The 15,597-nt window shown below is 50.1% G+C and overlaps 1 protein-coding gene across 1 annotated transcript in view; it reads right to left on the minus strand.

Annotated features, from left to right (window-relative positions):
* The window catches only part of SLC9A3R2 (SLC9A3 regulator 2), a 74,418-nt gene extending 60,614 nt beyond the window's left edge, over window positions 1–13,804 (minus strand). The window contains 3 exon segments of the mRNA XM_032230236.1: window positions 8,488–8,745; window positions 13,468–13,497; window positions 13,499–13,804. Of these exon segments, the coding sequence (XP_032086127.1) occupies window positions 8,488–8,745; window positions 13,468–13,497; window positions 13,499–13,684 (474 nt within the window). The 5' untranslated portion in view covers window positions 13,685–13,804.
* Window positions 13,805–15,597: the final 1,793 nt, after the last annotated feature.

A 15,597-nucleotide genomic window follows, 5' to 3' on the forward strand; every position in this document is an offset into this window, starting at 1 on the left:
CGTTGGCAGAACCATTCGGACCCCTCTTGCTTAAATGGAGTTGCTGTGAATCCCAGTCCATCCTGATAATCTTCACATGGCCAGAACCAGCTTGCAAAAGAGCCTAACAAAGCGGAGGTTGCTTTAAATGTGTCAATTTAAATGTGTAAGCAGGTAAGACAGGAAGCCAACAGATTCCTGGGGAGGCAGAAGGGACAGAATAACAGAGTTGGAATGGACCTTGGAGGTTTCTTGTCCAAACCTTGCTCAAGCAGGACACCCAGAGGTGGGTTTCTACTGGTTCACACCAGTTTGGTAGAATTCGGTAGGAATTTGGAAAAAATGCATGCACACTGAACGGGCAGTAATGCCGGCAGAAACCCACTCCTGAAGAGACCCTATATGATTCCAGATAAATGACTGTCTGGTCTCTTAAAAACCTCCAGTGATGAAGCACCCACAACTTCTGAAGACAAACCATTTCACTGATTAATTGTTCTCAATGTCAGGAAATTTCTCTTTAGTTCTAGTTGGATCTTTCTTTGTTAAGCTTCCATTTATTACTTCCTGTCCTGTCCTAAGGTGCTTTGGAGAATAAGTTGACCCACTCTTCTTTGTGGCGGCCCCTCAAGTACTGGAGGACTGCTATCATATCTCCCCAAGTCCTTCTCTTCATTAGAATAGACATTCCTAGTTTCTCAATTGTTCATCCTGAGGGTTAGCCTCCAGTCCCCTAATCATCTTTGTTGGTCTTCTCTGCACTCTTTCTAGGGTCTCAACATCTTTTTTATAATGTGAACTGGCTCCAAATGTGTCACCAGCGCAGTAGATGGGGTACTATACTGAACAATGGAAGATTTCCCCCAAAGCCAAGGAGTAAGAGCATGCAGCATATGGCAGGGCTTACAGGTTTGCAAACCCTTTTGAATCTTCAATATTTCTGCATCAATCCATGATGACCTCTAGCTTTGTTTGAAAGTACAGTATAAAACTCAAGCCAGAGAAGATCCATGTGCCGCCTGCCCTGGTTAACTGATCTCAGATGTTCTTTTAGGGAAGAAAAACGCATGGAGAATCAATTGCCTGACTTCAGCTCCTGCTCTCATGACCTTCTCCAAGACAGACCTAAGCAATGGGCTGCCTGGATACAATGGGGCCAACAGACAGCTACTGATGCCTATCAAGCTCATAGTCCTGGTTTTGTAATCCAACAAGAATAAAAGCCTTGGGTTCCCTTGGTAAGGGGGCTCCCCTCTCCTGGAAAATAGCCAGAGAGAATCAGGAAGAGGACTCGGAACAATCTTCAAACTGCCTTGGAATTTGCTATTCACTTGGGAGCTTTTAAAACTCACCAAGTGCATCAGAAAACTAGTCTGATCTTTTCTGAGGACTTTCCATCTCTGAAGCTCCCTGGTCAGAAACGGATCCCTTTACCTATCTATACTCATTGTATGGGCCTTATGGGCTGCTTCTCACAAACACAGTGCTGAGTGGTACACAATTCCAGTTCCAAAGCACCTCGCCGAGAGGGCGATTGAGCTCCACCAAGCAGTTAATGGTGTTAAAACACCCTCAGAGGAATGTGAAATCCAGAGCCGAGAGTGGTTCAAATGCTCTCCACGGAAGCCACAAGTAAATGATTGGGCGGGAGGGGAGCCTGATCTGCTGGACTCCAGCCAGGATTAGAAAAGTCAATACCCCAGAAGGGAAGAGCCCGTTTGGTCTACAGGCATTTCATATTCTTAGGAGTCCCTGAAAGAGAGAGGAAAGTTCTCCTCTTAAGACCCAGAATAAAAGAAGCTACATTGGAAAAACAAAACAAAACAGATTATATTCCAGCACACATTATATAAGCAGCGAGCAGGGAAGTTGCATGGCTGTTAAAGGGGGGGGGGGTCCCCATAAACACCACACCACAACTCCATATGAGGAGCTACTACAGTCCTATAGAACTTCCTGCCACCTACTCTGCTTCAGCACTGCAGCCTCTGTGGTTATTTTTCAATGATGGGCAAGGGGAGACAATTCAGTCAGAAATAAACCAAGGTTTTCAATTATTCCAGGTTGAGCAATCTAAAGGATGCTGTCATTGTGTTAGAAATTCTGGGAGGGTGAAATGTCTTTTCAGACACACAACAGCTACTTTTACATTAAGCTATGATATAATAGATTGTGTAGATATTGTCACAGACATTATGGCATATTGTGTTCTGCAAACTCAGTTATGATTTATTGAATGAACCATGGTTAAACAAAGCATGGGTGAGCAGAGGTCACACTCTTCGTTTTGCCTGTCCTACTGCTGCCTCCATTTCAGTGCTATCTGATCCAGGCAACCTCCAAATGGGTAGACTTCGCCTCCCAGACTTCTCCTGCCCCATGAACATTGCTGAGAATTCTGGGAGTTGAAGTCCACATATCTGGAAGCTGCCAAGATGGCAAATCATGCTCAAAATCATGCCCCCACCACAAAACCCCTCTTTAATAGAGCTTATGGATTTGGGCTAGAAATATTCTTTCATCCTGCCAATAACCTTCTGCCGCTCCTTGGTATCATCTCTACATCTCGCAGAAAACATGAGGCCCAGCAACATAATTGTGTGGGCTTTGCCTCCAAAGCCTCAACTCCTCCATCTTTGAAGTCTGGAGCAAAATGCCTTTGCCTGGCAAAGTCCCCACCTGCCCTGCTGGGAATCTGCCGCTTCTTTGGTCCAGAAAACCACGGCACTTCACACTCAGGTCCCCGGGAACAAAAACAGGCCCGGAGCAGCCCATCCTGATTTAATCTCCTTCCGACCTCCTGTTCCTTTCCACATGCTTTGTGTTTCACTAAAAATACCACTGCAGAGGAAATCTCTGTTCTGGGGTGGATCCCTTCCTTCTCAGGAGGGGTTTCCTGCCAACACCCCAATTCAAAGACAAGCAGGCGACCCAAGTTCCCAGGCCAGACCGGAGAAAACAGGGGGAAGGGCAGAGAAGGATGCTCTGGAGTAACACAGAGAGCATGGAGGGCGTGCACAACCCACGGCCTGACCTTTGCAAACCATGGTTTGTTGAGCTAGCTGTACCGTTCTGATTCACACAGCATCCTAGAGCAGAACTATAGTTCACATTAGACATTAAACTCACACCAAAACAGCCACATTAAATTTCACCATGGAGGATGAGCCTAAGTAGTTTTAAAATAAGGGTTAGGACAAATGTGATGTGTAAAGCAGGACATTACATTGTTGCTTATTCTACAGACCATGGTCAAAATAATACACAGTTTAACCTGATGGTTCGCAAGTGTTAACATTATACAGACTAGATTACCATGGCTTCTTCTGTAAACTATGGTTAAAACAAAGTACAACCTGGAAGGCTATATGAAGCATCAGATGACTGGACCATCTCACTCCATTTATTTATTCAGATTCTCAACCGCTCTGCACGTCAAACCATAATTCCGCGATAAAACAAACCCCCCAAGAGGTCACCCTTCCCATCCTCAGTAAAGAGGAGCTAGGACAGCCTACCGTAATTCAAAACCCACCCATTATCATCAGGGATCCATTTAAAGATTGGGTCAAACATATTCCAAACTGTTGGGGCTGCCATACGGAAGCTTTGCCTCCTGCTCACATTCCTTACTTCTTGAGGAGGTGGGATCTTAAGCAGACCCACCTAGACATCTAAACAGTTGGGCAAGGCAACATGCTGTGCAGGGCTTTAGGATAACCAGCACCCTGAATTGAGCCAAGAAGTCTACAGATGCAATTCTACAACAGCGGCTTTCCCCAGCTAGCTGATGGCTTGCTACCTTCTGTCCTAATGAAGCTTCCAAATTACCTTCAAAGGCAGCCCTAAGTAGAATGCACGGCAATGGTCCACCTACACAGGAGTCAAGGAATGAGTTAGTGTCACCAAGACCCCCTGATCTTGATAAGGCAGGGCTGCAACTAATGCATCAAGCAAAGCCATCACCCCAATATGGATGGGAGGGCATAATGAAATAATAGCAGCATTTGTTGATGTTCTTCCAAGAACATTGAGAGATGGGTTCTGGACGGAGGCAGAGGGCATCTCCCCTCTCCCCAGAGAAGCATGAGTCACTTCTCATTCCCAGCAGCTGGCCTTATGACCGAACCAAGAGGGGCAAGAACCTAATATGAGTATTTTCTATTATTTTCCAGTATGCTTGAAAAACCATGGGGAGACAAGCCTGATTGATCCTTGGAGAGAAGACCACCAGAAAATGCCCAGTCTGGGGGCTACCCCGGGAGTTCCAAAAAACACCTCTGCAGGCAACAGTGGGATGCCATATCTCTCTTCTTCCTCCCATGGGGCGGAATCCCTTGGCACAGAGAGAAAGGGGAAAAGACAAACAAAGATGCTCATAAACATTGTCTAGAATGTGAAAAACACAATTCTACCCACCCCCCACCAAAAAAAAGATAAATGCAAACATATGCAAATGTCTGATTCCAGAAATCAATTTTCCTCAGAAGCAAATCTGTAAGTCAACTGAAGAGGTAATTGTTTGCGCTTTAACCCCCAAAGCTTATCTGGGCAACATGCAAACAGAACTTCTCCAGGAGGGGAGAAAAGTTTGCAATGCTGAAAGGAGGCCTGGCAAAAGCATCAGAGACTTCGTTTGCAATGTCTGGGTCTTGCCTGGGCCATGAAGACCCTCAGGCTGGACCCAGCAACACTGGCAAAGTCTTTGGGGAGGCAAAGCTCCTTCAAATATGCTTTTCATTTTTAAAAAGGGACTTTCTTTGCAGCCTCCCGCAAACCAGACGAGGGCGACACCCAAGTGCCCCTTTTGTATGCCAGTCATTGTCTTCCTCAGCTGACACAAGGCAAACAATGCAGCACTGTTTCTACTGGACTGAGAAGAGGATCGCAAGGTGCCAGGCGGTCAGAGGTCCCAGCGAGGTAAGGCTGATTCACTCAGTGCCCTGTCTCCATTCATGCATCAGCCTTAACCATTGTTCCATTCCTGGCCATGAGATAAAGCTGGATTTTAAGTGCTTTAGTGCCACCAAGCTCTTGGGCGACCCAGATTATCAGGGTAATTCTGTCCTTTTATCACCTACACTTGCATTTTAGCAGACAATCTGAGGCAGGCAGCAAAAATTCACCCTACCACCAGCTGGTAGCAAAGAGTTTGTATCTTCTCGGTCTTTTGGCATCTGCTGCTTGTCCATATTTTTGCAGCCCTGACCTGATAACCAAAACGCAATGTCTGATTCAGTTAATTTCAGAATCCCTTCCAGTCCATTTTTTGCAGAAAATTACTTGATTACATCTGCTTCTCTCAAATGCACAAGTTCCCTAACAAATAAAAGTGCTTGGACAGCAACATTTAGCTCTGCAGTGCATCCGAACCTCAGTTGCCTGAAAGTTGCATCTAAGGACAATGAGGAAAATATGGGGCAGCTTGCGCAAAGGGCCATCAGCTGATACAATGTCCGCTTAACGGAGGCTCTACCATCTGCCATAAACGTTGGACCAGCCTTTACCAAAGGCTTTGCCAGCATGATCGTCCCGCTGTCTGAAGTTGACCCTCTCGAGCACAGCAGGGTGGACGGTGCACCAAAGCTTAAAATGTCAAAGATAAACTTGGAAGCAGGTGGACAGTTCCTACCAAGCTCTGAAATGACAGCATGCCTTCCTTCCATCTGTTCATTTGCCCCCCTCCCATTACTAGCAAACATAGAAGGATGTGACAATCTGATACCCTAATGCGCTTTGCACCGCTTCATACAGGTGACAGAAGTGAGCTGCCATACAACTGCAAAGCCAGTAATGGGGTTTGACCACAACTGTATCAAGAGCATCATTTTGCAACAGCTGTTAGTTCAGAGATGCATATTTCCTCCTCCACTCCCGGGACATTCTTTTCTCCAGTTTGTTTGGAGTTCAGCAGATCGAGATTTGAGCCCCCCCTCCTCCTCCAGAAAAAAGTGCAACCTCCTTCTGGAGCTCAAAATCTTACTGGATCTCCCCACCCCCACCCTGGTGCTGCATTCCCAGCAGATGTCATTGAAGTTTCCTAAAGCTCACCCGGCAGTGTCCGTTCTCTGCTATTCCACTTTGTTTTCCTAAGGGAGAAGCCAACCAAGAGCGGAAAGGAATCTGCAGAGGAGTCAATCATGCTGACATTTGCAGGACCCGTTTTAATCAAAGTTCCTGGTTCGGGAATCCCTGTGCTACAGCAATGAACCTAAAAGGCGTTTACCCATCCAGGCTGCATTAACAGGGAGACAGACAAGCTGTCCCAAACATTTGCATAAAATATAGAGCTACGGCTCAATCGCTCTGCTAATTTGTTATTTTGCAGTGTTAAAGGGGGAAAAAATCTTCAGGAAACTATCCACCAGGTTCATCCAAATGGAAATGAAATTGAGCACATCGTTTCAGCAAGCAAGATCAAACAGTGCAAAATTAGGATTCCAAACATTTGTAGACTAATGCTATTAAATGAATAGATATTGTCACCACTTAACGTCAATACTTACAATGACTTACAACCAGTTGTTTAAAGACAGTTCAAAGTAAAAGTGATTTACAACCTGTTGTCAAAATTACAACTGTCACACAACCTTCATGGTCAGGTGATCAAATTTGGGAGCTTGGCAACTGGTTCACCTTTACCGCTGGCTGCAGTGTCTTGCGATCGCATGATGGGGATTTGTAACCTTTCCAGTCTGTTTCCACCCAGCAACATCAACTGGGGAAGCTAGACTCACTTAGCAACTGCAAGATTCACTTAATAACCATGTGATTTGCTTAACAACCACTGAAAAAACTGTCATAAAATCCAGTTTTGTTATGTGATGACTCATTTAACAACCATATTACTTAGGGACCAAAGTCCAAGTCCCAATTGTGGTCATAAGTTGAGTAACTGACTTTAGAGGTGGCGCAGTGGTTAGAGTGCAGTACTGCAGGCCACTTCAGCTGACTGCTATCTGCAGTTCGGCGGTTCAAATCTCACCGGCTCAAGGTTGACTCAACCTTCCATCCTTCCGAGGTGGGTGAAATGAGGACCCAGACTGTGGGGGCAAGTTGCTGACTCTGTAAACCGCTTAGAGAGGGCTGAAAGCCCTATGAAGCGGTATATAAGTCTAACTGCTATTGCTATTGCTATTGCTAGACAATCTCCAAAGCTGAATCTTATGAATGCCTGGATGGGAGATCCTGCAAAACCCCAGGGCTCCAGGCTAGACATAGGAATGGGGAATAGCTCCCTGGGAAGGGCAGTAGGAAAGCACTTCCGTACTGCTTCCAAAGCCTGGACACGGATACCCCCAAGAAGTCACCAGGTACCCAGCAAGAGTCCTGGAAGTCTTCTCTTGATATCGGTCTGGCTCTTTGGAGAAGGGCAGGGGGAGAAGGCTCAGCTGCCTGGTATCCAAGCAGAGCTATGATCCCTCCCAGAACTTGCCTCAGCAGCCACGGGCAGGGCCAGTCGAGCATCAGAATCAGCCACTGTGGACCTAGCTGTGCTTCTGTCATAACATGGGCATGCATTGACTTCCTCTGCATAACAGCTTCTCCTCCCTGTTGCCACTGGCATTCTCTTGCCCTCTGCCCTCCTGAACCCCCACGCAGAACGGCTTCCCTGCTGGGCTCAAAACCTTCCACTCCACCTGCTCTCCATGGCAATTGCCCACACAGAACTCCTTCGCCCCTTGGCCTCCCCAATCATCCTCCGGCTCTTGTTCTCTGCACAAGGGGGAGAAATTGAGGTAAGGGAGGGGAACGGTTGGAATTCACCCTGGAAAGCAAAACAAACTGACTCTGCATCGGTTGAGGTCCTATTCAAAATGCCGTTGGGTTTACTAAACCCATCAACAGAGTTTGCACATTGTAAAAAAAGCAATCACAGAAACTCACTCCTAATTATGAAACGAAGGTCCAGAAATGTTTGAAAAAAAACAGATAATATTAGGCAAAACTGCCAGCAACCTTTGTTATGTTTGGAGAAATCAGCTGGCATGTCATTTGAAATGGAAACTTTAAAAAAAAAGATTTCTCAAATTCAACAAAGCAAATCTGATACATTCACAAAATTGACTATCTCAGAAAAACTGAATTTGACAGATTTGGAGAAATGAGAAATTGATATTTAGACCTTTCACCACTGCTAGGTTCCTCCAATGTCCGATGGCCCAACAAGGAAAGGCCAGCCCAGCAACATGCAGGTTCAATGCTCGGAAAGTGGCTGCAGCCCAAATATTGATCTGGGGGAGAGACAAGGCGCCTTGCAAGGAATGGCATAAAGAACCTTGGACTACCCTGAGGCTAGGTCAGGCTAAGGAGTGCCCCGCCCAGCCTCTGGGGTCTCTCCGCCAGATGCACATGGTAGCATCCAAGATGGAGAAGACAGGCCTCTTCTGAGGGTCTTCAAGGCCCTGGGGCCTCGCCTGCACTCTCGGTAAGCTCTGCAGACGGTGACAGAGGAAGCCTTTCCCGCTGCACTTCCCCTCCATCTCCGGAACAGCCAGCCAGCCTTACCTTCTTCCCACTCTCCGAACCTAAACTGTGCTTGTGCCTTTTCAGGCTCCTGCTGCTCAGCTCGGCCAGAGCCTTCCAGGAGTCTCCATTACTGGAATGGGGCCCCTTGACTGGCAGTGCTTCAGGGTTTGCCACCATGATTGGCCGACCAGCCTCCTCGGAGCAGGTCAGACAGAGACTCCGGAAATGCTCATCAGTCTCTTTGTCCACCACCAGCAACTGGGTCTCGGCTTCAATTGCTTTGATGCGCTGCACAACCTGAGGAAGGACAGATGGGCAAGGGGAGAAGAAGAAAGCATCAGAAAGACCCCCAAAAGAACAGGAATTTGCTAAATAGGAAAAAAAAATCTCCTGAGTGGCATTTATAGGAGCAGAAATACAATCCCTGTAGCTCCACATAGAAGGCAGTGATGGGCATGCTCCGATATGCTACCCTCCACAGCTGCCCTCCACAGCATCTGCCCAGCCCACTCAGGAACCGTGCAGGGTCAGCACGCTCCAGGTTCCTTTAATCAGGCAATGCTGCCTATTGAGACCCCTCCTCTGGGCCAGTGCCCACCCTTTGGGACAGGCAGACCTGAATAACCCACTCCCTGCAGGTGTTTGGAAGCAGACTGAGGCTTGGAGACCTGGCCTCTTCACCTGGGTCCTTTAAGAGGCTTTTAATCCAGAAAATAGTGGCTTTCTTTTGTTTCCACCCAGTTTGTTCTCCTGTCATTTCGTTCCTCCTTTTTGTTTCCTGCCGTTTACCTTGCTTTCCAAGGGAGAAAAACATTTTGATGAAATTCCCTGAGTGGAGCAAGACATTTCTGCTCCCCCCTCCATCGCCTAATGTCAAGGTGGTTATGTGGACGCCCTTCCCTTCCCTGCATGAAGCCCTCCCTAGGGCTCTGAAGCTTCCCCTTCCTCCAGTCCCACACCTGGCACAAGGGGGCTTTTTTAGTGGCAACTAAATGCTGATGTTTGGAAAAAAGATCCCACTCAACTTCTCAACTTGATGGAGAAATTCTAAAGTTGAACAAGCTGGCCGGGAAGAACCTGGAAAAGCTCCTTGGTGACCATCCTCACTGCTTTCCTGCAGAACCTCCAGAAATGGAGCCTCTACTTCAAGATGCCCACTTAGGAAGCACCCCAATTCTCCGTAAGAGCCTCCGTCTTATTATCAGTAGGTGCTCCACTGACTCAGATCCACAAGGAATTGTGGATTAGAATCTGCACATTTTGAAATCGGGATTTGAAGAAATGGTTCAGGGACAGATCCTCCAACCATAGTTGGTTGCACTTCACTTCTTAATAAGCATGCCTGGAATTGCCCTGAAGACAAGGAAAGAGCCTTGTGGTTTGGAGTCCAAAATGTCAACTGAAAAGACAGACACAAACACACATGCCCAGAAAGAAACATGTGAAACATGCAAAACATTTGAGCTGAAAGCTGACTGATTAGTGCTGTGAGGAAATGTTCATTTAGCAGTATCAAAGGAGGAGATCGTGGCTCTATGATTCCACGATTCAAGGAGCGATGCTAGCCCAAGAAGTCTCACAGCCAGAACAGAGGTTGGTGGGGATTCTGGAGCTTGTAGTCCTAATGCATCTGTGGGACAGTGTGACACACGTTGGGTACAAGAACATCCATATAGCTCAATTGGCCTACCGAGATTTACTCAGGCACAACTGCGGAGGTCCACCTGGCACATTAAGCAGGAAATCAGGGTACGCAAATTATAGTTGCCAGGCTTTACAATGCAATTATACAAAACAGAGACACCTCTTACTTCTCTAATACAGAGATATCACACCCAGCAATATTATCATGCAAATGCAGCCATTCAGTCCTTGAATCCCCTCTACATCCAATGCAACAATGTAAGTCACAACAGCGTTTGCATAATGACATGGGAGGAAAGGGATCTTGGGGGTCTTCTAATCCTACCCCGCTCCTCAAGGCAGAAGCAGAATTCCTGATAAATCAAATGATTTATTTCCGCACCCCTCTCTCTTCACACACCTATGTCTTGGAATGCATCTCTTATTCTCCCCGGTGTGATAATTCTGCTGTAGGATCCATTGGTTGTGTTTTCAAAGTCCCAAACCCAGATTAAGAAAGCCAAATGGAATCCAGTTTCCACAATACACTGACTGACAAGCTTCTCAAAGGCATTTTAGCTTCATCTGGGGTGTCTTCAAATATTGTGGTGTTCCAACCTGCACATCAGTCCTCAGCACTAGCCCATAAGAACATGCTTTAGCCACCTGCTTATACATTGACAGCTAGGAAAAAGAAAGGAGGCTTCCCCACCTGGTCACCCAGTTGTTGTTGTTGTTGTTGTTGAGCTGTTGTTCACTCCAAGGTAGACAAGTCCCTCCAACTGTGTGGCTGTTAGCAGAAGGCAGCTCCTGCCCCAGGCAGTTCTGCCCCCCCCCCCCCCCCGTGCTTATCAGCAGGCACCCGGAGGCATCCTTTTCTGAGGAACAACCAGGAAGTCTTGATTCCTCTCCTGTTTGGCTGGTGGGCATGACCACAGGTCTGGCACTGCCCTCTCAGGTACATTCAATGGGAGGGAGAAACAGATGGGAACGTGAAGCAGTCCACCCCAGTTGACCTGTCCTTGCCCAAATAAAAGGCCTGAAAAATTTCCAGGGCGGATTTCAACATGCTGGATTCTCCCCATTGGGCTGATCTCCAACCTCAGCCACTCAGCAAACAAGTTTCGGTTAAGCAGAGGTTGCGGAAAGGAGTTTGCAGGGATGCCAGAGGCGCTGCCAAAAGGCAAGAAGAAAGCCTGGAGCCAAGGAAAGCAGAGCGAGGGAGGTGAGACGGTGAGAAGCGATCCAGAGGCCCACCACAGCTCTCCTGGGGAGTGACCACCTGAAACACAGTTAGTGCCCCCTTGCTGGAAAGAGCTGCACTATGGACTTAGGAAAGCAGGGCAAGCTGGCTCTCTGCAGCCTCCGGGCCAAAAAGCAGAATATCATTCAGACACAATCCTCCTCCACGCAGACAAGGCCGGCAGCCGCCGCTGTCTTTTGCCTCCTTCCTTCCACCTGCCCATTTCTCCCTTGTTTGGCCGGCTTCCAGCCCAGGCTCCTGCTCATGAGAACTTCATTAACCTCACCCCTTTCATTATAAAAGCACCTTCTTGGTCCCCTTGGTGCCCTGCAGCGGGGAGCTCGGCTCCCTGTGATTCTGCCTCAAAGGAGGAGGGGAAAGGACCTTCCTCTCAGCCCAGCCTGCCTGGCAGGGAAAAAGTTAGAAACGCCATGACAGAAGAAGCAACGGCAGGACTTGACTAAGTCAAGATAAAGGTTGAAGCTGCACAGCCTGCTCCTCATTCAGGACACTGGTTGGATGAATGGATGGATGCATTTGGCCCTCCGGTCTTATCATTGCTCTCCTGACTGAAACATCTCAATTACAACCAAAGAGCTGCTATGGGATGCCTTATTTTGGGATATTATTATATTATTATGGGATAGCTTATTTATTCTCCATTTTTGAGGCCAAATGGCAGGAACCTCAGCCTCAGACACCCGTTTTCCCTCTGAACCCAACAGAGCCAGGCCATTCCTGGTGCAGCAGCCAAATGCTGCTCTTCGCAGAGCCCCAAATGAGACCCCTCCCTGCCTGCCCTTTGAAACCAGCTTGGGGCTGAGCCGTGAGCCCCCTCCCCCAGCAGATGCAGAAAATGAGACTCTGCTCCCCCCACCAATACTCTCACAAGGAAAGACACACAAGCGTGGCAGATCTAAGATGTCCATCAAGCAAAGGAGGTTTTACCCTCTCTGGAGGGGTGGCAAGGAAGCCTCCACGGAGGTCTCTCCTCATTTTAATCTTATTAGACCAGCCAAACTCTCTAATGAGCTCCCATGAGAGTATGGTCCCTCTCCCCAGTTGGGATCAGCGCTTTCTCTTTATTCTGGGCCCAACACCCAGGACTCTCCAGCCTGCGAATCCTCTCCGTTTTCTCCAGCCTTTGGATGGCCCACTTGAGTGCACTCCTGCAAGCACAAGGCTTGCCTTGTTTACACAGCAGGGGAAGGGAGGACTCAGTTTACAGAGTAAACTTTCCTGCTGCAAGTCCTCTGAAGCAGCTGGAAGGGAAGGGGCTCCCTCACTTCTCCAGGCTTCAATATTGAAAGCAAGCCATGAACAAGCTGTTTCTCCCCCCCCCCCACACCAAGTTGCTGCAGGGTCTCTAGCAACCAAAACCCCCCTGCACCAAAGCGAGCAGAAGAAAAGGGGAGAACCGTCCAGCAGGCTGACATGTTGTTTCTTCCTTCCCTGCGCATGGGTAGTTTCCAAGGAAATCCTCCTTAAACCACAGCTGTACATACACTGCCAAGTTTCCTGAGCTCCATCACTGCAACAGCCACTGGGACCCTGGCACCTCTAGGGATGTTGGGACCGATTTTCCAGAATTCCCAGCCAGGCTAGTCCTGGTGAGAATTCTGGGAAGGTGCCAGTTGGGCGGGGACCACTCCAAAACCACCTGCCACCTCAGGCTTAACCTGGCATCCACCTCGAGGCTCCTCCCAGAAGCAGCCCCTCTGCCCTGATTTAAAGGTGGAAACAGTCCAGATGTGCAATAGGGAGATGGCCTTTGTGGAGGGGGGGAGGCTCTAGTTCGGCTCCTGACCTCCCCACCAGGCAGGTCCCTGGCTTGCCTGTCCTGATAAACCAGGGAGGAGCCCGGCAAGACCCTTATCTGGCGGACCAGCCGGCCAGGCCATGCGGGCATCTTCCCCGCCCCAAGTCCTCCAGAGACCCCTTCCGTCGGGGGCCATACTGTCCCGAAGGGCGGCTGATTCGGGGCGGGTCTGGGGGCGTTTGGGTACGGGGGTGGGGGAAGGCCCGGGAGACTCAGGGCTGAGGGAACTCGGAACCCCTCATGCCGCCTACGCCGCCGCGCTTTTAAGGGCTCCGGCTTTTCCAGGTAGACTGCGCCGCCCGGGGAGGCTCGTCTGCCCGGCCGGCGGACCCACCTGGTGGTGCGTCTCTTTCTCCACGTTGACCGCCGTTGACTTCGAGCAGGCGGTCCCCGGCGCGCAGCCCCGCTGCCTCGGCGGGCGAGCCAGGCTCGACCTTGCGGATGAACTGGCCGCTTTTGCCCTTCTCGCCGTGCAGGTGGAAGCCGTAGCCCTGCTCGCCGCGGAGCATCTGGCAGAGGCGCGGTTGGCGGCGGGGCGCGCCCTGCTCCATGGCCGGCCGCCGCTCCTGGCTCCGCTCCGCTTCCGACGGCCCGGCCGGACGAGCAGCAGCAGCCAGCCAGCCAGCGGGGCGGCGCTCGGCGCGGGGGCGTCTCCGGGCCGCCCCCGCCCCGCGCTCCGCAACGGCGCCCCCAGCGCCCGCAGGCGGCCAGCAGCCAGGGCGGCCCGCACCTCCCCGGCTCCGGCGGGGCTGCGCGACCCTCTCCCCGCCCCCTGCGCCAGATCCCTCCCGCCGCCCGGCCAGGCGGGGAGCGGGAGGCGGGCCGGGCCGTGGCAGAGCGTCTCTGGGCGCGTGCAGAGCGCGGAACGACGGCCGAGCGAGCGAGCGCGGGCAGGGGCGGAACTCCGGTCCGGGCCCTCCCGCCAGGGACCGGCTGGGAGGAAAAGGGAGTTGCGGCGGCCGAACTCCGCGGCGCATCCTCCGTGCAGTTGGGAGCGGAGCCCGAGCCACCTCCTGCTCTTTCGGGGAAGTCCGGATGGTGAGGAGGCGGACGGGGCCTCGGTCCTGTCGGGGACTGGAAGTTGCCGGGACATTTCCGCGGGACGGCCGCGTCTCCCAGCCTCCTCTCCAGAGCGGCTAGGTTCTTGCGCAGACCCAGCAATGCCGGCTTGCTCAACAAACCGTGGTTAAGCAAAGCGGGACTTGAAAGAGTTCGGGGAAGAGGCTCCTTAGTTTGACCCGCCCTCGTGGCTGGGGCACAGCCTGATGGGCCTCGGAGCCGCCATTCCGGGGCAGCTGAGGAAGTTCAAGCAGCTGCTGTGCTTTCAAAACCCACCCCCGTTGCCCCCCCTCCCCAGTCGGGGCTACCTGCAGGAAATGTGCTTTTGTCCATTAAGAGAAGAGAACCGCCTCCAAAGGCACGCTTGGGCAGAGGCCCCGCCGTTAGTGGGAGCTGCTTTGATGCCAGCAAAATACCCTGAGACGCTTTTCAAGTCCGCCCCCGCCCCGGTTTTATGCTGCTGTTCTTTGCCACACAGAGCAGAGCAGCCAAAAAAAAAACAAAAGTGGGGGGGGGGGTGTTCAGGCTCATTGTGGAGCAGCCTATTCGAAGCTAATTGGGCGTGGGCTCCTCGGTGCTCTCTTGTGGCTTTCAGGCCGCCTCCTGGTCTCATTCATGCATCCAACTTAACTAAATGTCGCAGGGGGCTTCGGATGGCTGGGAACAGCCAGGACCCAGATTGGGAGCTGCTCCCTTGTAGCAGCTGAAAGAGGAGAGATCAGAGGCTGGCGGCTTTGCTGCTATTTTCATGCCCTGAAAGCAAGCAGGTCTTTAAAATAATACTGTGCCCAAAATCTGCATTGCGGTTTCGTTTGTTTGCCCCTACAGATGTGGCATAGGAGGTGATGCCATAGCCTTATCTTCAATTCCTCTTAGTGGGCTTTTCAACCTACTTTCCTTGGTTGGGGATGATGGAGGGTGAGAGAGGATGGAGCCAAAGGCCGAACCGGATTATCCACCTGCAAACAGCTGAGCTGTTCAATCACTTAATAGGTTCCAAAGCATCCTCAGATTTTCAATTACATTTTGTTCTTGGTCAAAATAAATTTGATAAGCAAATTCTCTTTCATCAGGCTGATTAAAAACTGGCAGAAAAATAGGAGCATTTTTCTGCATGATACTAACAGAATGCAGATTTATGGTTACTCAGATGGATACCACCAGGATGGATTCGTAACTGGCTGACCAACCGCACTCAATGTGCAGTCCTCAATGGAATGGCATCTTCATGGAGGGAAGTATGCAGTGGGGTACCCCAAGGCTCTGTTTTAGGCCCAGAACTCTTCACATCTTCATCAATGATTTGGATGAGGGATAAATGGGAACTCATCAAATTTGCAGATGACACCAAGCTGGCAGGAATAGCCACCACTCCAGAAGATAGGCTTAAGATACAGAAGGATAT

Source organism: Thamnophis elegans, chromosome 14 (assembly GCF_009769535.1).
Source record: "Thamnophis elegans isolate rThaEle1 chromosome 14, rThaEle1.pri, whole genome shotgun sequence".
NCBI classification, from domain to species: domain Eukaryota; kingdom Metazoa; phylum Chordata; class Lepidosauria; order Squamata; family Colubridae; genus Thamnophis; species Thamnophis elegans.